Here is a 25,421-nt window from a genome sequence, read left to right on the forward strand (position 1 = left end):
TGTTGCCTGTGTGACCTTAATGTCTATCAAATCCGAAGACAGTTGTAGATACTGTCCTTGTGCCTTAAAAGGTAGTTTCATTGTTGTATGACTTAAAAAAGGGCTGGTACCGCAGCCAGTCTGGCTGGGGACAGAAAACAAGTTTTATGTAGCCAGACATGTTAGGACTTTTTTTTTTAACCTCTAAAACAGAGGACTAGGAAATTCTGCACTGTAGCTGTCGTCAGAGCTTTAAAAATCCCAAAGGACTATGTATTTCTTCAGTTTGGCCAACTCTTAGCACATTCCAAGGTGTTACTTATCTGACTAGCAGAGTGTGTATGTACACAGAGGCACATTGGAAAGACCTTAATTGATGGTGAGCAAAAGTATTTAAGCACACACACACAAAAATGAAAATAATAAGTATTTAAGCACAATCATAAATATAAGGAGTTAGCAAGCTTTTTCTGTAAGTCAAAAGTAGTTTAGGATTAGTGTGCTGCCTTTTTCCCAAACAACCTTTAAAAGTCAATGTAGAGAATTCCCTGGCAGTTCAGTGGTTAAGACTCAGCACTTTTACTGCCTGGGGCCGATTTAATCCCGAACTAGGATTGCCTTGCTCAGTTCACTCAGTTGTGTCTGACTCTTTGCGACCCCATGAACTGCAGCACGCCAGGCCTCCCGGTCCATCACCAACTCCCGGAGTTCACCCAGACTCACGTCCATCAAGTCACGTCCGTCAAGTCGGTGATGCCATCCAGCCATCTCATCCTCTGTTGTCCCCTTCTCCTCCTGCCCCCAGTCCCTCCCAGGGATTTTGCCTTGTGGTACGGCAAAAAAATGTTTTTAAATTTTAATAAAAGAAAAATCAATGTAAAAACTATTCCTAGCTGGCAGGCCTTACAGAAGAGGTTGAGGGCCAAGCTGCAGGCTGGTCTGTTCCCTCTACTGACCTGCCACACAAGCACACAAGCTTGTATTTTTGTTTAAAGCTGCCCAAGTTAAGGCCCAAATGGCATATGGGTCAAATGACATGTTCTAGGTTCACCAATCAACCACCAAATACAAACACCTAACTTCTCCCCATGTTTGTATTAGGATACTACGGTGTACCCTGGAAAGAAAATTCAGTAAGTTCTTGGCCTGTAATGTATACCCAATAGCCGCCTCATAAAAAAGGGACATCCATCCATACACAACCCCCCCCCCCTCAAAACTGAGGGTCTAAAATAATAAAACAAAGGTTATTTTAAAACTTTATTTCTGCAAAGCCAAACAAGAAGTGTTGGAGGGAAAAATTGTAAAAGTTATTCTTGCATATTTGGGAACAGCAAGCACTTAGAGAAAACAAGGACTTATAGTTAAATCAAAGGCAGTACCCTGCTTACTTGTATTTTAAAACAAAGCTGATAATCTTTCTTAAGCAACATTCTTCCCTAAAAGCTACAATATGATACAGTACGCAATAGCTCACTTGAAAGTGCTAGGATCAGAAGGTAAAGAACGCCATATGCCACCCCACTTCAACTCCCTACTATACAATGCTGTTTTTGCGCTTGATAAGTCAAGCATTCATGTAGCATTACATTCAAGAGAAACATTTCTCGTACTTTGGGTTTAAGATCCTTGCCCCTCCAGTTCCGGTGTTGTGACATCTGACTCTTCATCATTGTAAATATTTTCAGCCTGGAGATAATAACCAAATAAAATCAGAGGTAAAACTCCCTAAAAATTTTACAAGACTATCTAAAAACAGCATTTAATAGTTCTATCCAGATTTCAGATGTCACTGGCCAGTGTGATTTAGTGTTGGAAATTAAATGTGGAAACTTCAGAGTTTACTTTTTGTGTTTTACTCTCAGACTTTAATAAATTTAATGAGGAAAAGGCAGGCCAGTGTTCTCAAAAATTATTTGCCAGGGTATAATTTCACACATATATCTAGCTGACCATGCACTACTTATTTAAGTTGTCCAAAAAAGGCATTTTCCTAAAGCATTTCAGGCATTTAGATGGAGCAATAGATAGCCCTGAAGCTTATGAAAGGGCTGGTAAACCATGTCTCAGAAATGTCAAGTGTGCATCACAGAACTCAGGATCTCAGTGTGAATACACTGCATGACAGCAGACACTGGACATGGAGCAATGATGCCAAGAGTCCAGTTATGAAGAATCATAATCATGAAAATTGGAGCAGGAGCTATGTCTACATCAACATGTGCATACTGAACTAAAGACTTGTTAAAATGGAGAAAGGTCTTTTAAGACTTTCCTTCTATAAATATTTGATGTAGTATGCACCGAAATACTTGAAATATTTCTATTATATCATTAGTAAAAATCTCTTCAAGATAGTCACTGAGGAAAAATAAACACTTTAGCTCACCATTTGCCATATCTGCATGATGTTATCCTCAGACACGGAGCAAATGACCCAAGGCTCATTTGGGTTCCAACTAAAATCTGATATCTTGGCAGTGTGTCCTCCATGAATAAACTGTTAATAAGAACAAAAAAGTCTTGGTTTCATATCTTATGTTAGAAGCTAGTTTTTAGAGCATCAGTCCAGAAACAGGTTGCTGAACTGCAGTCTGGAGGGAGGGTGGTAATCTAGCCCTCCACCACTCTTTGCCCATTTCCAAACCCTCCAGAAAGGTGACAGGACAGTACAACAAATGCTTGGATAACCTTCACCTAGATGCCCCCAATACTGTTAACATACCACTGGCTGAGCCACCAAAAAGTTGCAGACAGCATACCTTACCCCTAAATACTTCATTCAGCCTGTATCACCTGAAATGACATTTTCCTTCACAACCACAGTGCTGTTTCCATACCTAATACAATCAACACTCAAATTCTGCCTCATTAGCAGATATATAGTTAGGTAAAATGGCACCCCACTCCAGTACTCTTGCCTGGAAAATCCCATGGACGGAGGAGCCTGTGGGCTGCCATCTATGGGGTCGCACAGAGTTGGACACGACTGAAGCGACTTAGCAGCAGCAGTTAGGTAAAAATATTCAAGGTAATACGTTTCCAGGATGTCATATACTCTTTCCTGAAACTGGAACACCTGGAGACTCCTGGTTCTTCTGTGGCCCCCTGAAGAATCCTCTTCTCCCCCTTAGTAAAGGAAAGGCATAGCTCTCAGCCATCCTTCAATCTCTCCAAGACACACTGCCCCAAGGCTGGGGGTGGGGGGAAATTTCCAGGACTCCAGAAAGTCCCCATTAGGGCTAAACTGAGGTATTTGCTAAAAAATGCAGAAGGGAGCAATCTTACTTCCTGCACAGGGCCTTATAGATCTTAGAATTAAGATTCAGAAGAAACAATTATTGGGACTTCCTGGCAGTCCAGTGGTTAAGCCTCCCAGCTTCACTGCAGGGGCACAGGTTCAATCCCTGGTTGGGGAACTAAGATCCCACATGCTGCACAGCAACGCCAAAAAATAAAATTTTTTTAAAAATTAAAAAATTTCTTATAAGGATAATACGAATGTCCCTTGATTTCAGACTCTCAAGAAACAAAAAGAAAACAAAATCCTAGTGAATTTTCTCAAGGACCACAAAATTGTTAAGAGATGTTAAATACAAAGTTATACACTGTCCTCTCCCTGTGATATATAAAAAAAAAAGTAAGAATCAGTCACAAGAGACCACATACTGTATGGTGGTTCTCATATGAAATGCCTAGAACAGGCAAATCGAGAGAGATGGAAAGTAGGCTAGTGGTAGCCAGGGGCTCACAAAAGACGACTGAGAGGTGATGGTTAAATGTACAGTTTCTTTCCGAGGGGACAAAAATGTTCTAAAATTGACTTGTGATGGCTGTGCAACTCTATGAATATACTAAAAATCACTGAAGTATTTAGATAGTGAACTGTATGGTCTGTAAATTTTATCTCAATAAAACAGTTAGTTACCAGGGACTTCACTGGTGGTCAAGTGGTTACGACTCTGTGCTCCCAATGCAGGGGGCACGGGTTTCATCCCTGATCAGGGAACTAAGATCCCATATGTTGTATTGCAATGTCAAAAAACTCCTCAAAACGAGAACAAACCAGTATTACCAAAGTTTAAAAAACTACTATTACCAAAGTAAAAATAGTTGGTAACAACACTTTAACTAAAAAACGACTTAAAATTTATGGAGCCCTGCATCACAAAACAAGACTTTTCAGACTAAATCACAATAACCTTCAATTTGAAATCATCCTCAAGAGATAGAATCTGATCGTCCTGACTACTTTTTCAAATACATGAAACAATAACAAATAGTCCAGTCTGCGTATGACACTTCATCTTGCATAAGAAAAAGTCAATATATACCAGGAGTTCTGGAGGCCCATCTTCTGCATCTTCTGCTGATTGTTCTTCTCCAATTTTGCTATTGAGAAAAAACATGATGCCTTCAGTATTCAAATTCTTCTAGCAACAAAGTTTGCATAGCCAGCATCAGCCCAGAAATCCCATCCTAAAACACTCTTAAAAGCAATGTATTTCTATACTGTTATCAGCTAGAGTTTTTGTATTAATTATTTGGTGGGAGGGCAGGGTGTTTACTTTCTGGAAATGGTAGTAACAGCTGTTCATAAGTGAAGCTGCAGAATAGAAATTATTGTTAATAAAACATTAATTTAGAATTCATTCAATATCTTAACTGAGGCGTTTCCTGAATTAGGATTAAAAGGTGAAAAGTATATAAAATATTTACAGAAGAACTGATGCCTGATCCCTACATTTCACTCTTAAACCCTTGTTCATCCCAGGAGTAAAATACAACTACACACCAATACTGCAGATCTGCTAAAGATAGGGCAACAAAACAACTTTAAATATGGAATGTATAAGCCAAGGACAGGGTAAGTTTTAATTTTTTCTTATCTTAATTCAATTAAAAAAACAAACACAACCCCCCAAAACTTCAATTTGTAGAATTTGCTAGCAGTTCCGACAGTGAAGTCACTCAAGTTACAAACCATTATCATCCTTGATACCTATTCCACAGGTGGACTTTGCTAGTGTTTTCAAGTAAAAAAGAATATTCTCAGATGTCTGTTTTAAAGATTCTCTACATTTTCAAGCATCTATCATGACTAGGGTTTCTTCTGTAAGAACACAGAACATTAGCAGTTTAGCAGTTTTACTGTTCCATACACTGAAAAGTGGGTATACTGTCTTTGTAATTAAGGCAGCCTTGACTAAACAGTCCACTTCAAAGCAATACAGGTAGGAAAGAAGTTATTTTGGGAAATGCTATGATTTAGATTCCAGATAAGAACATCTCTACAGAGAGATACATAATACAGCAACATTATTAATGGCTCTAAAAGCTCAAAAAAAAGCGAACAGTCTGAAATTCTTAGAATAGCAACCCTGCAGTCAAGGAACTTTAAGAATTGGGAGAAACTGTTTCCATAATGAACCCCCGATGGCATTGGCTGTGCTTATCCTGTTCTCATCCTCAGCAGTTACACAACCCACAGGAAGAGCTCATACCTGTGGGAAAAAAACAACTGAAAAAGATTAGTCCTGCAGATGTACGTTGAAATCTAAGGAGACACAAACAGCTGACGTCTTTACCCCTTTCTATAGCAAGAGTTTTTTCAATACCATTGTTTGGATGTTAAAACACACATGCACCCCTAACCCTGACTTCAGTCCTAATTACAAAGAAAATCAAAACTCACATTTGCATCAATTTTTTTCACATTCCATTTGCTGATTCACTTCTATTTTATGGAACAGACTCTTTAGGAAGGTACTGAAGATTAATTTTAGACTTATTAAACTGGGGTTAGCAAATCGCTCTTCTAGTCTATGAATTATTACATAATCTGCTATATTAGCATATTTATGCAATTTTTGTCACCAGATCCTGAGTTACCTTAAATCCCACACATTCAGGCGGCGATCAGTACCACTTGAAGCCAGAATGGTTTCGTTATGTGGAGACCAGTGGACCTAGCAACACATATTTGAAAACATAAAGAATCATCCATTACTGGGTCTGTGGCTATTGTTCTAATCCTAGATATTTTCCCATTTCATCTTCTGTACCCTTTGCTTGGCCTACAAGCCTTCACTCTTTGTGCTGTCCCTTCAGGTGCTCTTAAATGAAACATCTCTTCAGCCTTCCCCTGGGAGGGTCATATTCCTCAAGGGTAACTCTGCTAGGGCTCCCAATAAACTTAGCTCCCAAACCACCCCAGAAGCTTTTAACATTTCTAATGAAGTGTACCTTAGCCTATGCACATCTCTATTTTAAACCATATATAAGATTTCATTTAAAAAATTAATTTACTTATTTTTGGCTGTACTGCTCAGCTTCTGAGATCTCAGTTCCATGACCAGGGATTTAAACCAGGCCACAGCAATGACAGTGCTGAATCCTAACCACTAGACTACCAGGAAACTATCTTCACTTTTTAAACTGATCCTATTTTGCAAAGACTGTTCCTTTTACTTCTGAACTAACAATATCTAGAAATCTCCAAGTTATTTCTCACTAGTTTACTTACACAGTAGGCAAGGAGCTTTAAAAAAAAAAAAAACAAACACAGGGAATTCCCTGGTGGTCCAATGGTTAGCACTCTAGGCTTTCACTGCCAGGGTTCAATCCCTGGTTGGTGAACTAAGATCCCACAAGCCACATGGCATAGCCAAAAACAAAACAAAAACCCAATGTCCCAAGTCCACTATGTAAAAGAAAAAAATTTATAAACTTCTCTCTAGTAAAAAGTTACTAAAATCTGACAGAGACACCAGAAAACTGTCACATACCTGGAAAATTTCATCTTTATGAGATTCAAAGGTATGGAGTTTCAATTTTAAGTTACGCAGATCCCATAAAGCTACAGTCTGAAGAAAAATAAAATGAAAAGGAATTTGTTTCTGCACTTTACATAAGAATTTTAAAATATTGTAGTAACAAAGACAAGTAGGTTTGTAAACACCAAATATGCAAAAACTTAGAAACCTTATCCGCAGAGCCAGTTGCGAGAATGAACTCGCTGTAGGGATTGAAGGACAGGCAATTGACCTCGGCAGTGTGCGCATCAACCAGGTGGCTCGGCTTGGAGGTGGTGTTGGACCTAGTGTCCCATCTAAAACACAAAGGTACAAGGCACACAGCACAAGAGCAGGCCACTCAACCCTGCCCCACCTCCCTCCCCAACACTTGTGCCCACATCAGCACCACTCCATGCCACTCCTCTCTCGCTAACTTGCCTTTCAGGGACACTAACCATGCAGAGTTGGCAACTTGGACTTCCAACCACTAGGTGATATGCTCTAAACCTGCACAGAACAAACTAGGGCTACCTCTGCTTTCTTGTTCATTACGTCCCTATCTGGATTACCAACTATTTCAAGCATGCACAAAATACTAGAGACTACTGTTTCATATCTATAACCTAGCCTAGTCAAATTCAGTATTTTGCTTTGTTTGCCTCAGATGCTAGTTTATGAGATAAAAAGCATTCCAGGTGCTTGAATGCAGCCCTGTAGCCATGCCTTGATGCACAATCACTCTCCTCCCTCAACTTCAAGGCAAGTTACCCTGATCCCCGATTTTGATACATACCACTGCCCCAAGCATGTTTCCTCATGTGCACGTACCTGTTTTTTTCTTTTTCTAAATAAAAAGTTGTGTTCAATCATACAGCACAGTAACTTTTACGTAAAAAGGCCATCCCTATTTATAGCTTCTCATGTCAATTATACCTCACTAAAGCTGTTTTTCTTTTTTTGAAGGCCAAGACACAATTTAAAAGCCACCACAATCACTGATGGTCATTCAGGACACCCATATAACAAAACCCCACTCAATTTTCCACCTTACATCATAAGTTTCTGATCATCAGCAACAGATCCAAACAAGGACTCATGCAGCAGGTGCCAGGCCACATCCTCTACAACAGCCGAGTGGCCGGTAAAAATTGCTTTAGCATCCACAATTTTGCCTTCCTTTGGTCCTGCATTAATATCCCACAGACAGACAGTCTGAAGAAGGAACAAAACAAGAGTTAGTTATGAGAGACTGAATTTAAATGCTAACACCTTATTTAAAACTCTTTATTAAAAACAAAGCTACTTACTATATGAAAATTTTTTAAAAAAGTGAAGTTTCATAAATAGCAAAGTGTACAGGTGTAGCTTCCACAATCTGAGATGCAGAGGGGAAGGAAAATACAGTGTAATGGGGACGGGAGGACAGCATGGTGGCAGGCAAGAAACATTCTGGTTTGAGTTTCCACCTACATACATTCAATCAAGTATCTAAAATTCACCTAGATTACACAACACGAGCCTGGGGTTCAATATCCACCAAACTGAAATGCATATCTTAAAACTTCATGCTGGGCTGGGAAACTGGGAATTAAAACTAAAACATGCTTCTTAAAAAGTGAAAGCTTTTGGACAACTGTCACTTCACAGCAGAAACCACTACATACATCAGCAAGTGCCAACAGCTGAACAACCTAGAAACCCCTACAAGGCTACTGAAGAGACCACAGGGCCTGCCCAGACCTCAAAGGTTACAGATCCGCAGGCTTTGAGAGTTTGAGTCTTTTCTTAACATCTCGTCATAAAAATAGCTGAGAAGAGTCTGAAGTTTCTATGAAAAAATATTGCAAAGTATAGGGCAGTGATTGTCACCTCAATGGAGTATGAGGTAATTCCATTAAGGTATATTCAAATTAATTCCACTGACACTAGTATCAGCTTCCTCTCTTCATCAATCATTTTATTATCTGAAAGGGTTTCTGTTACACAATACATGTGGCCCTTAGTCTCTGTTGATACTCACACATTTGGACGCAATTTACATGCATGGAAAAGGTGGAATGTGTCGAACTATTACCTGCTCCTCACCTCAGAAAGATCCTGGGAAAATTACCAAGATGCCTCGCATATGTGGAGCCCTTAGGAAACATCAGCTATTAATTATGACTAGCAACTCCCAGCCTGGTGTCTTCAAAAAGTACTAGTAATTAAGTTCTTGAGTATAACCCATCCTCCCTGTGTGGGAGACGATCCTATGCCCACTCTGAGGGAAACAGAAGAAGGCTTTCTTTCAGAGACTCTGTTCTGATGACAGGGTAGAGGGGCATGGGGAGTGTTACATCCACTTTCCAGGGATGGCAAGAGTAACATCCTCACTGGCCTAATTTGGGTCAACAACCTGGCCTCTCCTCTTTTCCAGGCTATTTTCTTGCCATCACAGTGATTCTGTGAGCTACCCTACATAATGCCCTTCCAATTAATTCCTTTTCTGTTTAAATCAGTCAGCACCCTCTTTGTAGCCACCAAGGAAAATACAGGGTTGGCCAAAAAGTTCATTCAGGTTTTTTCATTATATGGTATAGAAAAACCTGAACGAACTTTTTGCCCAACCCAGTATTTATGGAAGTTCTTCAGAAAAGCAAAAATAGAACTACCACATGATACAATCCCACTTTGACATTTATACAAAGAAAACACAAACACTAATTTGGAAAGATATATGCACCCCCATGTTCATGGTGGCATTCTTTACAGTACCATGACATGGAAACAACCTAAGTGTCCATCAGTGCGTGAATGGATGAAGATGTGCTATATGTGTGCAATGGAATACTACTCAGCCATAAAAGAGAAAATCTTGTCATCTATGACAGCATGAACTTTGAGGGCATCATGCGAAATGAAATAAAGTTAAGGAAAGACAAAAACCATATGATCTCACTTATATATGGAAACTTAAAAGCAACAGGAACAAAAAACAAGCTCATAGATATAAAGAACAGACTGATGGTTGCTAGGAGTGGAGGGCAGAAGAAACAGGTAAAGAGGGTATACATTTACTGTTAAAAAATAAACTAGATATTTTTTAAAGATCACTCAGAACATCCACCTGAAGATTTTATCTTTAAAAATAAAAACTAAAAGTCATGAAAATTTTAAATTTACCAAAGAAAAAAGAAAGGAAAAAAAACCCCCAGGCACCCAGAGTTGGTTTTTGTTGCCTATAACTAAACAATCTTGACTGGGCCAATTACCTACTTCAATGTTTCAAAAAGCTTAATAGAAATTGTCATTGACAGACATATACATGAGGATATACTAACAAGAAGGCAAGGGAACCTACTTTCACGTGGCTGACATAAAATGCTAACTGTGGCCAAGTTACATGAGCCTTCAAAAGCTCCAGAAGTCTACTCTTGCCTTGTGCTTGGAATCATACCGAACACTTTATGCTTGCAGTATGGGAACCATGAAAGAAAATATGGGGCTGTTAGTGGCAAGAACGCTATAAACATTGGTCTATATAAATTAACATGATCACTTTGCATCTGTGTGGTACTTTTTCATTATTAAAACACTTTAAAGGACGCCAAGGCAACTCCACAGGGAAAGATTAGCTGGAAAAGCTGGATATCCACACACAGAAAATGAAGCTGGACCCCTACCTCACACCATATCAATATGGACCAAAGACCTAAATATAAGAGCTAAAACTAGAATTCTTAGAAAAAACATAGGTGTAAATCTTTGTGATACTGAATTATGTAATGGCTTCTTAGATATGGTATCAAAAGCCAAAATGATGAAAAATACATAAACTGAATTTTTGTTTCAGAGGAAATCAAAAAAGTGAAAAGACAACCTAAAGAATGGAGAAATTTTTTTAAAATCACATATCTGATAAAGGACTCATATCTAGAATATATTTTAAAACAAACTCTTAAAATTCAACCATAAAAAAAATTTAAAAATGGACAAAGGATTTCAATACAAGTTTTTCCAAAGATGATACAGAAATGGCCACAAGCACATGAAAAGATGCTCAACACCATTAGTACATGTAAGTCATAATCACAATGAAATACCCACTAGAATGATTATAATAATGACAGACCATAACAACTGCTGGTGAGGACATGGAGAAACTGGAACACTGGTACATTGGTGGTAGGGACGTGAAGTAGTACAGCTGCTTTGGAAAACGGTTTAGTAGTTCTTTTAATAGCTAAACTTAAAGTTACCATATGACTCAGTAATTACACTCCTAGGTGACTACCCAAGAGAAATGAAAACATTTATCTACACAAAAACCTGTACAAAAATGTTCGTAACAATACTCAAAGCAGCCCCAACTGGAAACAACCCAAATGTCTACCAATTGATAAATGAATTGTGGTATATCTATATAATGGAGCACTGTTCAGCCATAAAGAGATCAAGTACTGACATATGCTCACATGGATGAACCTTGAAAACATCATGCTAGTAAAAGCAGTCAGACAGAAAAAGTTGCCTACTATATAATTCCATTTATATGAAATATCAAGAAAAAAACAAATCTACAGAGATAGAAAGTAAACTAGTGGTTGCCGAGAGAAGGAAGGGGTGAGGAGTAGACTGCTTAATGAATATGGAGTTACTTTTTGTGACATTTAATGAAAATGGTTTTTAATTAGTGCTGATGGTTTCACAACTTTGTGAATAAAGTAAAACTCATAGAATTGTACACTTTAAAAAACTAAAAAAAAAAAAAAAAAACTAAAATGTATTAATCAGGCCTTACAAATGCTTTAGAGTGTCTCCATTACAGAGGTCCACTTTTAAATGGAACACCTTTTGCCCACTTTCCCTCCATTCTATGGCTGCTTCAAAAGAAATTTGAGGAATTCTAAGACTCCAAAAGGGCAGTGTGATAACCAATGTTCTAAAACCTGTGGAAATGTTATCACAACAATCTTAGAAAACCTTTCATCTATTAGTTTCCTTCAGTGTAGAGCTGTTCGTAACAGTCTTTAACTCTTAGTGCATGAGTAGATTAGGAAGAACAGATTTCTCACATGGTCATCAGATGCACTTAGGAGATGTCCACTCAAATTGGAATTCCAAGAAAGACCATAGCCTTCCTTTTGGTGGCCTCTTAGCCTAAGGTCAGGATTACACTCTCCACTTGGGTCTAAAGAAAAAAGAAAGAAAGGAAAAGAAATAACATTGATTACTAAGTGATTATCTGTTTATCAGAACTGGTAAGAGCAAATCCTCACTCCTAAGTCTTAACATTTATTATAATGCCTACAAAAGCACTGCACACAAACAAGGATTTGGTCTGACCCACAGCCACCCTGAAAAGCGGTTCTCTGTGCTACATTTTAAATACTCTATGTAAACCAATAAAATGACTGGTTCCTTTGCAAAACACAGTACTAAGTTCTAACACAAAACACTGAAAACTGTACCAGCCCACAAATTTACATGGTGACAATCCAAGCCAATTTTTAAAACAATTTTTTAAAGAAAGCAGCAGGTCTGGATGTTCAGCCCTTGCATGTCTCCAGAGTAGCCTACAACCATGACTGACCTCGTCACCCCTGGGAATGTGACCCTCACAAAATTCTTCATGTCACTGTCTGATGTAGCTGTGTACGCCCAGAGCAGTGCGGCATGCTGTGGCAGCTTGTTGAGACTTGCAGGATTGTTGAGCAAGATTCATGAAGCATCTGACTTCACTGCTGGGGTGCGGAGTTTCCCTTACCATGGCTGGTCACAGAGCAGGATATACCTATGTGACCAGACTGCCATAAAAACCGCAGACACTGAGACTCAAATAGGCTTCCCTCGACAGAGACATCTCTACCCCTGTGGTGTGTGGCCCCAGTGGAAAAGGACTCACAAGTCTACGCCTGACCTCTCTGGACTCTGCCTGATGTGTATCTTTCTCCTCTTGTTTTTGCTCTGTATCCTTTGTAATAACAAACCTTAGCCAGTTTTTTTTCTCCTTTTTTGCTCTATATCCTTCGCTATAATAAATCTTAGCCAGGAATATAACCTGCTGTGAGGTCCTGCATTAAATCACTGAATTTGAACATGGTTTTTAGATCCCTGAAACCATTTCTAAATCTCTAAAAGTTGGAGTATACTAGTCTGTATGATATCAAAGCAATTATTTCGAATCAAGAAGGATCAAGCATCGGTCTGACTTTATTAATGCATACCTGGTTTCGCAGGGTGCTTCGTATAGTCAAAAACCAGCACATCAGAAGATGGTGTTTTTGTAGCAATGATGTGAGGATTCTGCGGCATGTAACGAGCACGGTTTACTTCTCCTTCATGGTTAATTTTAATTTCACATTCAATTTTTCCTGTTACAGAACCAAAGCCACCAAATTCTAATGTGAGAAGAAAGAAATAAACACATATACTTACGATTAAAATTCATAAGTCACTTAGTCAACCTGAGATTTTAATCTGACGGAATATAACACAAATTGGTAAGAGAGAACAAGAGTGAGACCAAGCGAGCACAGAAAAATATGGGTTCATTTGCCACTCAGAATTAATTTATTCAACTCCAACTGAATTGGAAAATACTGATACCTATTCTTTCAAGTTAATTCAGTTCCATTTTGGACTTAAAACAATTAAAAACCAGCTTCTTTCAGTTGTGAAGATGATGTAATTATTTATGAAAATTTAAATAACCATGCAATTAACACACCTCAGCCTTTTAGTTCAAACACAACTCATTTGGAAGTGCTGAAATTAGAATCGTATTTTAGGTTTCTTTAAGATAGGTTCATCCTCAGGAGCATGAACACTCCTTGAGTCTAAAGTCAAAAACATCCTCGTATCAGAAACCCATGCTGACTAACCTCCACCCAACACCAAGACACAGACACAGTCACGCACAAGTCAGTTCCACCAGAATCCTTGAACACATCTGCTCAATCGAGTTCAACACATTGGTTCAACTGCTGGTGGAGTGCCAAAGCTAAAATGAGTGGGCTAACCTTTCTATCTGGTGTGGGAATATGACTGTATGTTAAATAGTTATTAAAAAGACCTCAGAAAAGTGACAAAGCCACACAAAAAAGTATAACTTCAGAGAAGCAGTAAGATGGTAGCAGAAAGAATACAAGTAGAGAACATCTAAGCAGATAATAGCAAACAAGATTATTTTCTTTCCTGTGCTCATGGATAAAAACTTGAATTAGTTGCTGACATATTAGAAGCTTGGAGGCTTGACATTATAACTGTTATTTCTTCCTGACCTATGTCACTTCTTCTTTGCACATTCCTTTTTCACTCACTCTGTATCTCAGGTCAAGTAACACTAACTCAAATGTCTAATGGAGCCAGGGAGGTAACAAGTAAAATAGACTAGCTGGGGCCTGGTGAAATCACACTGAAATCCATAAGCCTTTTCTCAGTTTCAGCCACATCTTGCTCTGTGGGAATGCATAATCAACACTGGCTCCCAAGGCTTACTATTAGAATTTAGCCATTTTTGGGAATTCTCTGGCAGTGCAGTGGTTAGCAGTTGGTGCTTTCACTGGGGGTGGGGGGCCCAGGTTGGATCCATGGTTGGGGAACTAAGGTCCTACAAGTCACTCAGGCAAAAAAAAAAAAAAAAAAGAAAGAATTTAGCCATTCTTCTTCTCTATGACAAATACCATTGCTTATTATTTCTGGGGCTGAAAATCATATCCCATTTCACACAACTCCTCTCACACAACCATATGCAGTCACCCATTTCCCTCTGTGCACTTTCCCTTCCCATCATGTCAATGAAAGAAAATGCCTCGGTCTTTCTAAGAACACCCCTCCTGATCCATCACTTGCTACCTCTTGAGACCCTGCTCCAAAGCTGTCGCTTTTTCTGTATTTCAACCTCCCACCACCGTGGACCCATAGGACACTCTCTCTCTCTCTCCTGCTGCAAAGATTCTTAAGCTTCCCAATTCCTTTAGTGAAAAACTCAACAGGTTTCCTTTAAGAAAAACTGGGCTTTCAGGTAAGATTTACTGTGTACACAGAGCTTTCTTAAAACTCAAAAGGAAAAGTCTGAAAAAAATCACTATCTTAATGATAATAGTATCTACTAAAAATACTGTAACTAAAAAAAACACCATAACTAAAGTTTTAAAAAGCTTGATGTCAACTAAGTATTGCAGTCACTTGTTAGAATATAATTCACTGGACAAGTGACTAATAACTAAGTATCTCCGTATTATTATGCAGAGACTAAAGCCCAATTAACTACATACTTTAGGCTTCCCTTGTGGCTCAGTTGGTAAAGAATCCGCCTGCAATGCGGGAGACCTGGGTTCAATCCTTGGGTTGGGACGATCCCCTGGAGAAGGGAAAGACTACCCACTCCAGTATTCTGGCCTAGAGAATTCCATGGACGTCCATGGGGTTGCAAAGAGTCAGACACAACTGAGCGACTTTCACTCACTTAGGACTAAAAGCCATTAAAAATTTCCTGATTACAACAATATTTACAGAAATAATGCATAAGGTTGTAGGATAATAGACTATGAATTGTGGAAGTGTTAAACTGAGTAAATCATTTTGGGAAACTTTTATATTATTTTAGGTTGAGAATGAATACACCACACAACTCAGCAATTCCATTCCACTAGATAAATTCTCCCACAAGTACAAGAAGACTTGGCAAGGATATTCACTGAAGCACTGCTCCAAGAACAAAACACCAACAGAGATATAACCCAACTACCCCTTGACAGAAGAATAAATGGGGGTTTAAGTGTAATGGAATACTACACAGCAGTAAAAAGAATAAGCTAGACATTTACATGGTACACACACAGAGAACTGAATGAAAAAAGCCAACTGTACAGCATTATGTGTGAATAATAAAAATAGCTGAAAATGGCACACTAATTTCAGGACAGTGATGAATTCTGGAAAGGAAAGCAGAGAGGAATGGAGCAGGGTTGGCAAGATTTTAGCTATAAAGCAGTGTTTTATTTTTTAAAAAGTACTGGACAATGTTAAGATCTGCTTAACCACATGGGGTTGTGGGGAAGCACTAACCCAGCAGGTCTGCTTGCTTAGTCCTCGCTGCTGATGGAAACTGGGGCCACAACTGACCCCTGATCAACTCCTGGGAACACAGACCTCAGAATGTCCTCTATGTCACTGATGGGTTGATTTTGTGGTGTATACCTGAAGCAATGGACCATGCTGTTCCAGTCTGTCAGGGTGGCTTTGTACAAATATCAAGATTGACGATACACACCTGAGTTCATTACTGGGGTCTCAAGATTCAGTTGCCATGGCTGGCTGCCAGTATAATTTGCCTACACAACCAACCCCCAAGAAAGACAGAGACCCTGACCCTCAAATGGGTTTCCCTGGGCAGAGATAGCCCACATGTCTCCCTGTTATTTGTTGCCAGAAACAAAGTACATCCTGTGTGGCCCTGGATGAGATTTGCACTGGACTTCCCTAGACTCCCTGATGTATATCTTTTTCCTGCTGCTTCTGTTCATTTCTCATTATAACAAACTTTAGCCTTGAGTATAATTTGCTGAGTCTTTTGAGTCCTCCTAGCAAAATCATCAAACTTCGGTGGTTGTGGGAATACCAAACAGGGGAATTATGTTTGGTTTGCAGGAAGGGAGTCAACAACTTTCATAAAAAAGCTATTAACCATCTGGTATAAATGCCTGACTTTTTTTTCTATGCATACACCAACACATATTCTTACTATTACCAAAACTGTTACTATAATCACACACATCAGTTACCCAATTTATCTTGGACACCTTTCCATACCAGTGCATACAGATTTATCTCATCGTGTGAATGTAAAATTTCAGAGTTGAGGTTTAACTACCCAAAAGATATTGGTATAAGTTAATATATAATTAGAGGCTTACTCCTCAGACACCAATGCTGGAATGTATGGATTACTTACCACCCTTTTCACTGTCACAGTGGGAAGCATCAAACTGCGCATCATCATTCGGAATATGGACTCGAGCAACCACGAGATGATTCTGCTCATCAGATGTGTGAGTCCCCAGCACTAGCCAATGAAGGGCATAATCCTTTCCTTCCGGTCTGTTTATGAAAGAAAATAAGTCATATTAATCTTATAAGGGGATTCCTTGGTAGCTCACATGGTAAAGAATCTGCCTGCAAAGCAGGAGACCCAGATTTGATCCCTGGGTCAAGAAGACCTCCTGGGGAGGGAATGGCTACCCTCTCCAGTGTCCTTGCCTGGAGAATTCCATGGACAGAGGAGCCTGGCTACAGTCCAAGGGGTCACAGAGTCGCAAATAGTCAGACATGACTGAGCAACTAAAACTTCAACTTCCCCCTCCACAATCCTTTAAGAAATCAGTTGCTAACAAATTGTCTATCACTGGCTCCCGTATTCATAAATCATGACTTCTCACCTAACAACAACAACAACAAAAACCTTCAATTTTAATACTCTAGGTGTTTCTGGTTTCCCAGTAAGAGGTAAAAAGGCAGAATGGACAAAATAAAGTGCTGAGTCAAGAAAAACTGGGTTTAAACCCAGGCTCAAACTAAAATTAGTTATATGTGATTCCTTAAATCACAACTTCCCCGCGGGTCTCAATTTCTTCACCTAAAAAACAGGTTATGAGTAAAAATGACATGATGTGAAAACCCCTTATTTATATTTATGGTGCTTAACGTTCATAAAACAGGCATTCCCATTTTTACAGGGGAAGGCAGGGGAGGGGGTCGTCTTTGTTACCCTATTCTATGGTAACTCCTTGTGGCTAAAGAAACCACTGATGACTCTTGGCACTTAATCCAAGTGATGATTTTGCATCTGTATCTATTAACAATGCGTTCCCATTTGTATTATTCAGAACAACTTTCACCTGTGTCCCATAGTTCCACATTAGTAAGGCAGGCTGAGAAGTAAGGCTCTGAGCCCCAACATTAAAAAAAAAAAACAAAACCCTAGACTGTTTCTAAATTCCAGCTGTACAAAGGATTCATTGGTTTAGAATAAAGGTTTGTGAATTACTTCCAGGCATATAATTTAGTAATAACTAAAAAATACAAGATTAAATTTTACCAAGATTGGGCTTAGGGTATGAAAGAGCAGTAAATACACAAAAACTCCAAGAACAGAATAAGGCAGCCATGGCTAAACAATAGGAGTTCATTTGAAAAAGGACATGGGGACTTCCCTAGTGGTCTAATGGCTAAGATGGTGCACTCTCAATGCAGGAGGCCCAAATTCCAGCCCTGGTCAGGGAATCAGATCCCATATGCCACAACTAAAGATCCCACAGACTGCAACAAAGATCAAAGATCCTGCAAGATCTGGCACAGTCAAATAAATAATAAATAAATAAATAAAATATTTTTAAAAATAAAAAAGTGAATCTATTTAAAAAATTAAGACATGGGTCTGAGTTGATGTGTGTTCAGTGGCCAAGAATACGATGTGGTTATAAAAAAATTAATTACTTTCATCTTACATGAATTTATATAGGGTAGGAAGAGGCAATACACATGGGCATTCATCTACTAATCTGTGACTGGGAAAACCACACTTAGAAAATTAGGCTCTAGGCAATGCATTTTAGAAGGACTTAGGCAAAAATGAAACTTTTACAGGGAATAGTGGCTTGAAGTGAAAGGGAACTTAAACATATCTCATGAGAACCATTTGAAAAGAAATAGGAATACTTGAGAGAAAGGAGGCACCAGCAATATCAGGGCTGACATAAAAGGAAGAAAAGTGACTTGTTTTTTATAGCGTTAAGTAGAAAAATTCTAAGACCTACAGGTAAAGTTACGGTCAAACACATCAGTTCATCATATGACCTTTTTAAGGAGTAGAATTACAACATGGACTAGAGGGTCTGAAAAGCTTCTTTTGACTCCAAAATTCAATTATTTCAGTTTCCTCTGACTCCATCATCATATAAGGATTTTTCTTTTTACTACAAATTCTTTCATCACCATCATCGAAAAACAAGCCTACTTTTCTGAGCCCATCAATATTTCATTGCTTTCTTCAAATACTGGATGTACCTAAGGCTGCAGAAGCACTCGTTACAAAAGACCTTGTCCATTTTCAGTGCCAGAATTCTTTGACCACTTAAGGAAATTCACCTGACAATCACAGATTATCATCACAAGGTTATTCTTGGTAGGAATGCCTGAAATAGCCAAAGACTGAAAACAAATATCCATCAATAAGGAACTGGTGACACAAGTCACAGTATATCCACAAAGGAATTCTACCGAGCCCTTCATATATCTAAGCATGCTTATAGGAAGAAAGTCTCCAATACAAACTCTTAATTTAAAAAATCAAGTGAACAGAGACTTCCCTGGTGGTTCAGTGGTCAGAACTCCAAGCTTCCACTGCAGGGGTCACAGGTTCGATCTCTGGTTGGGGAACTAAGATCCAAAGTCAAGTCAACAACTTCCTAACAGAAAAAGAGGGCGGAGGGGCATAGCATGTACTTCTTCATGCCGGCAGGATGGATAAGAAATCACAAATGACTCTGCTCTGGGTAAGGCAACCAGAAGAACAGAGGATGTGGAAGGGGAACTTAGTCTTCACTCTATGCAGCTTTGTATCATCTGAATTTGAATGCATACATAGATTTTTAGGTAGAGCATATAAGTCTCAATATGTTTAAGAAATTATTCAATAAGACATATGAAGTAATGATCTACTGGTTTTGAAAAATAGTTTCTTAGAGATACCTAAATAAAATTTAAAGAGCCAAATCAATTATTTGGATGATCACCTAACTGAATTTAAGGGCAACAGCTCAGAAAGTGCAAGTAATCATTTGGAAGCATGTTGTATGTATACAGAAGACCAGCCAGATGAGGTTGAGTAGGGCCTGCCTCTCAAAGTGCCAGGCTGTAAGAGTATCCAACATTTCTACTGTCCTACATAGTGACAAAACACAATCACAGTCCCTTCATAGTCCAAACAGAAACCTGCAAAGCACCACTCAGCCGTCTTCGACACACAAGAATGCAGGCTGGCTGGCATTTTGTTGCACTCCCAGAGCCACTGCCCATCCCACAACCAGATCCCACTTCTTTGTATGCAAAGAACCCCATGGAATATATAAAGTATTTTCTGTTAAGTTCCTAAGTGTTAATATAAAAGTAGTATCTGGGCTGAGAAAACACAGATTTATTATCTTTAAAGTGTTTTACACAAAAAACATAATAGGTAATGTGACTAAACAGCTTTCATTGAAATACAAATGGAAACAGAGCTATTCCACCCTAACAACTTATTTCTGAATAGGAAAGGGTGGGAGAACCACCATCAATCACCACTTACTGTGTACTCACTCTGAGCCAGCATTTTAACATGTGTGATCTTATTCATTTCCTCAGATGTAGGCTGTAAGAACTTTCAGCATCTCCATTTACAGACCAGACTATTTCAGGATAGAGACTGATCAATTTGCCCTAATTCACAAAGCTAAGAAGCAAGGGGCAGGATTCAAATTCAGATCTCTAACCTTAAAGCCTGGGCTCTTTTCTACTGTCAAACATCAAAAAGATTCAAATTAAGTTGTTTAACTTAATCTGCTTAATAGGAAGACATAGTCAAATACCCGTGCTGCACTACATCAGAACCTCAATACCCTTAAGCATTTGATGGTCAAAGCTGTAAATGTCAACACTTAGAAGTCTCCATTATTTAGTTCTTGGCTCCTCTTCCCACATCTGTGTATTTACATTGAGATTTTTGAAAAGTCCACTGGAAGTCCCTAACCGTGTAGAAGTCAATGTTCTCATATGGAAAATCTGGCCACTATATGAGTTTTATACCAAAGTAATTTACTCTTATTTTTAAAAGTTGTTGCAAAACTTCTAGAGTTTAATAAATCCTCATTAAATGACATACACATAACAATCAAATTTAATACATTTTTAAAGTACATGGCCAGGTTCTTACTAGGAAAAGTGCAAGTGTATGAGAACCATAACCTAGTGCAGAGGTTGCCTCAACTCTGGGGCCACCTGGTTTGCATTCCAAAGCCCGCTCCACCACTTACCAGCTGTGTGATCTGGGGCATGTTACTTAACATCTCAGCCCATTTCCACATCGATTAAAAAGAAGAGGATAATAAAAAATAATTATTGTACTGTTGTATTAAATCTAATAGGACATAAAACTCTTCAGATGTGCTCAACAAATGTCAGCAATTATTACCAGAGAAATTTTACAAAGAGGTGAAGACCAAAAACAACCTCAAAATGTATCATATTATACCACCTTTTCGTTGGTGAACCGCTGCAAAACTGTTTTCTCCTTTGCCAATTAAAACGTATTCGTCTTGTGGGCTGGTTACAAAGAGGTATTCATTTTGCAAAAATTCATCAAGCCATACACTTATGATTCGTGCACTTTTCCCACTGAGTTTTAAAGAAATCCATTAGTTTGGGGTCCAAAGAAAACCCAGCGTCTACATTTAAGTTCAAGAAATGTCAAATGTATCTCGTGCATCCTACAAATATCCTTAATCTCAGAACAGATTCTCTGTCCGCTTTTAATTCCACATTTATACGTCAGAAACCACCCTGTAAGTCAGTTTTGAAAATAAAAATCACCTGCCACATCACCGAAAGGCTTAATCGATTACTTGTTTATGTTCTATGTATAAGACGCGAAAAACTAGGAGATTCATGTTAACAGCAAAATTTATGCAAAATAAGAGTTGACAAAAACCCTTACTTAGTCACTTCAGGAAGCCACTGAACGGTAAGACTCGGCCACTGAAGAGCATGGGTCATAACCAGGTCATACAGAAACGGTGTATTCTTCTTCCAGATTTTATATTCTTCATTGATGACACGCTCCTCCACAGTATCTTCAAACACTGAAATTTGGACAAATCCCATACGATTAAGTGTCTGAAAGGGATCGAAATCTATACTGGAGGTCACCTCGAGATGGCCACACCTAATCTCCTCTTTCTCTTAACCACTAAATTGGACACGACCAACTCACTGGTCTTCCAGAACGCGAGGAGAATATTAACACCAGGAAGCTTATTTTTTTGCAGTTTGAAATCAATACCGCCTGCGTATACAATATTGGGCAATTAATTACATAGATATCGCAATTGTTTTGCCGGTTACAGCTGTTCGCACCTGTTCCAAGATGACGACCCGTATGTAAAGGGGCTCCCCGACCCACCCGGCGAGACGAATCCACGTGTAGCAGAAACGCATCGGCCCGCTCCCCCCATCCCCCACCAGAAGAGGCCTCAGCTCCCACGAAACCCGAGCCGGCAGCCATAAGTCGGCGGGTTCCAGAATCCCCCGGACAAGGGCCGCGACCCCGAGGCGGTCGACGCGCGCGCGTGGAAGATGGTGCCGTGCCCGCTTTCCGGCGACGGAGGCCGCCTCCGCCCGGGTGCAGAGCAAGCGCCGCCGCCAGAGGGGGGTGACGCCGGGGGGTAGCGGGAAGGGGGCCCAACCGCGGCCCCGCGCCTGGCTCCGGAAGTGCTCGAAGCCCTTCGCGCCGCGGCCCCGTCCCGCGTAGGCCCCTCGAGGCGCGCGCCCTGCCTCGCGCCCGGCCCCGCCCCCTGCTCCTCACGCCAATTCGCGCCTTTCGCCGGCGCGTGCCGCGGCCTCGCACGCTCACCGCCCCCCGCCGCGCGCCGCCCCGCGGGGCCTCTTACTCTCTTTACTCGCCATCTTGCGTCGGGTCGTTCGCCCCTCGCCGCCGCCTCGGACTCCCCTTGCTAGCCAAGAGCAGCCCAACCACAAGCGCTCCTGCCTTTCCCAGGCGCGTCACACAGTTCTAGCTCTCGAAGCCTGAGCTCCGTCTTACAGCCTGGGAGCTCCCCAGACGCTGCGTCCTTCTCTGCTGCCTCCTCCCAGCTTGCGGGTACCGAGGTCTGAGGCGCTCTTCTCTCTCTCTCCAAACTTGGAACGAGACTTTTCAACCCGCGCCTCCCAGCCCGCCCAGGCAGCTGAGCGCAGGCGCATCCGCCCTGGGAAAAGTGAGAGGCGGTGGCTTGGGTGGGCCTCGGAGCCAACGGCTTCGTCTTTTTGACCAATGACTGGCGGCAGGCAGGTTTAACGCGGCGTTCGGAGGCGGGCTTTTGGGGGTGGGTGGGGCGTTCCGCGGCAGGAAGTTGGCGAGGCGCAGGCGCGAGGGCTCGCCTGGCGCTCCCAGGGCAGGCCGCGGGGGCGGATGGGGGCGCGAGGGGGTGGGGCGAAAGGAGGCGCGGCGTGCAAGCTGCGTGGGGGCTGCGAGCCCCGGGGCGGCGAGCCCTGGGGCCGCGGGACGTGGCTGCTTGCTGCGGCTTTGGCGGTGGGGGTGGGGGGCTGGGAGGCTGCTGCCGCTTAGCCAAGCAAAATCTCAGCGCTAGAGAGAAAAATGGTTTCTAGTCTCGAGAGACTACTGTGCCCTCAAAGTCTCTCTGACAGTCACGGACATGCATAAGTCTGTGCACTCTGAAAGTTCTCCCTCCAGCCGACTGGCCTTTTCTGGGGCCTGGTCGAGGCGAGGTGGGATTGTCGGAGGCAAAGGGGGCCTTTAGCAGAGGCCGCGGGCGTTTTCCGACTGTTCAAGCCGCTGGGCCTGCCTTGTAGGCTAAACCTGCGGCCTGTTCAAGCACAGGCCGCCAGCGCCCCGAGGCTGATTTGAGTTTCGTCTTTGTTAACAAATTCGAGTCTTTAAGATGATATTTGAGCCCTGTCGTACTGCAGAGGATTTTGTTCCTGCATTGCCATTCTTGTATTCTTCCTAGCCTTGGGCCTTGCTGAGTCATTTGTAACCTGCGGGGGTCCCAGGGTGACCCCACCCTAGGCTGGCGAAGCTGGAAAGAACTGGGTAGAGCTGACCTGGGACCGGCTTGCCTGAGCCTTGCTTTGTCCTGGAACTTGGTAGCCCCTGAGGGGTACGCAGGGGTGAGGAGAAAGCAGGCTGCAAGGCCAAAAAGGAATGAAAATGAGGGCCAGGAGCAAAGGGGACGGGCTAGGGGGAGGTGGCCGAGGAGCCTAGCGCAAAGGCAACCTCAGTCTACATCCAGACTCTGAGAGGAGGCCCTCCCTGCAAAAGCACCCCTGCCCCAGAACACTTGCTGCTGTGCTATTTTCCAAGTGCCTTCTTGCAAGCGACGGTGGAGATTCTCAAAAGAAATCGGGCAGTTGCTGCTCTGATGCCCACTTTTCTGATCGGGAAATAAACCCAGGCATTCCGTGGCAGAACCACTCGTATTACCTTATATAGAAATTTACTGTCTGGTGTCTCTGGTTTCCGATATGATACAATTCATTATTATAACGCTCTCCCTTTCATGTCAGGCCCAGGAATGTTAGTGACTGAAGCTGGGGAAGGGAGGAGCGCTGGAGAGGGAAGAGGGTTGGAAGGGTGTTTAAACACAGCCCTCTTGTTCTAAAACACTGGTTGGTAAATGTTTTTTTTTTTTTTCCTAAAAGGGGCCAGATAGTAAATATTTCAGTCTTTGGGGGCAAGTGCTCATCAGTGTTACAGCGAGAAAGCAGCCCTAGACAAGATGGGTGAACCTGGCTGTATTCCAATAAAACTTAATAGGCACTGAAATGTGAACTTCATATAACTTTCACGAGTCACAAAATGTTCTTTTGATTATTTTCAACCGCTTGAAAATGGAAAAAAAATTTTGAGCTCCTGGGCCCTACAAAAACTGGTGGCAGGTTAGATTTAGATGGAGGACTGTAGTTTGCCCACCTTGTTCTAGAATAATTGAAGGCTTGGCAGCTGTTTTCCAGTCTCCCATTAATATATTTTACTTATTTTCTGATGGGTAGGCATGATTTCTAAAACCTATTAATGTTTAAAGAGTTGAAAGAAATCTTTCCAGATGATGATTTTAAAATCTTTATGCTGTCCACCTCACTAAGTGTCTGAGTAGGAAATACAGAACAGATATTTTGGGAGTTTGTGAAAATATTTGGGTGCTATCATACACTTAATTCAAAAGTATCTGGTACAGCATACTCTGTTAGTTCTGGATTTTGTTGTTGTTAAATTGAATCTGCCAGTTTTATTTCTCCAGAAGTTTTTGGTCTTTTTTCTGGCTAGGTACTTTTTTGCCTCAAAAATGTGATACCAGTTTTTCTCCCTTGAATTGCAAACTGTAATTTTTTTTTTTTTAGAGTTTCTAGTGGCTCAGAGGGTAAAGCGAATGTTTTTTTGCCTTTCATCCCACCTACTTAGCTCTGGTCCTAATCTTTTCTCTTACTTTCTCTGTGGTTGTCTTTTTGTCTCTCTTGCACTTAGCTAAGTCTACTAATCAAATAGGGAAGATCCTCTGGAGGAGAAAATGGCAAATGGCAACCCATTCCTGTATTCTTGCCTGGAGAATCCCATAGACAGAGGAGCCTAGCGGGCTACAGTCCGTAGGGTCGCAAAGATTCGGACAGGACTGAAGCTAGTGCACTCACAAGGTGTGGACTATCTTAACCGGGAGATGCTCTGTTTAGGCACCTTTTTCTAACACTGCTTACCTCAAAATTGCTATAGTGTTAACCACCAGTTTCTCCATGCCAGCTGTGTTTTACAGATTAGTACACTTGTATATAAACCAAAACAAGTTATACCACACAGTGCTAGCCTTTAATATGTGCAGTGCACTCTGGTACTTCATT

The 25,421-nt window shown here is 40.9% G+C and overlaps 1 protein-coding gene across 3 annotated transcripts; it reads right to left on the reverse strand.

The window, feature by feature from the left end:
* Positions 1-1,226: 1,226 nt before the first annotated feature.
* RBBP7 (RB binding protein 7, chromatin remodeling factor) lies at positions 1,227-22,882 on the reverse strand. Of its 3 annotated transcripts, none has more exons than XM_070291376.1 (12): positions 22,463-22,882; positions 21,511-21,655; positions 16,714-16,859; positions 12,983-13,156; positions 11,831-11,946; positions 7,828-7,988; positions 6,964-7,090; positions 6,768-6,845; positions 5,872-5,948; positions 4,314-4,371; positions 2,369-2,479; positions 1,227-1,668 (listed from the first exon to the last, which is right to left on the reverse strand). In XM_070291376.1, the coding sequence occupies exons 1-12, from the start codon at positions 22,476-22,478 to the stop codon at positions 1,600-1,602; spliced, it is 1,278 nt and encodes a 425-aa protein (XP_070147477.1). In that variant the 5' UTR covers positions 22,479-22,882; the 3' UTR covers positions 1,227-1,599. The 3 variants fall into 3 exon arrangements, with proteins under 3 accessions (XP_070147477.1, XP_070147478.1, XP_070147479.1); XM_070291377.1 differs by having other exon boundaries at positions 12,983-13,129; positions 22,463-22,854; XM_070291378.1 differs by lacking the exon at positions 22,463-22,882 and adding an exon at positions 21,930-22,092.
* Between the last annotated feature and the right edge of the window lie 2,539 nt (positions 22,883-25,421).

The sequence above is a fragment of the Ovis canadensis genome, chromosome X, assembly GCF_042477335.2.
Source record: "Ovis canadensis isolate MfBH-ARS-UI-01 breed Bighorn chromosome X, ARS-UI_OviCan_v2, whole genome shotgun sequence".
In the NCBI taxonomy this organism is placed as follows: Eukaryota; Metazoa; Chordata; class Mammalia; order Artiodactyla; family Bovidae; genus Ovis; species Ovis canadensis.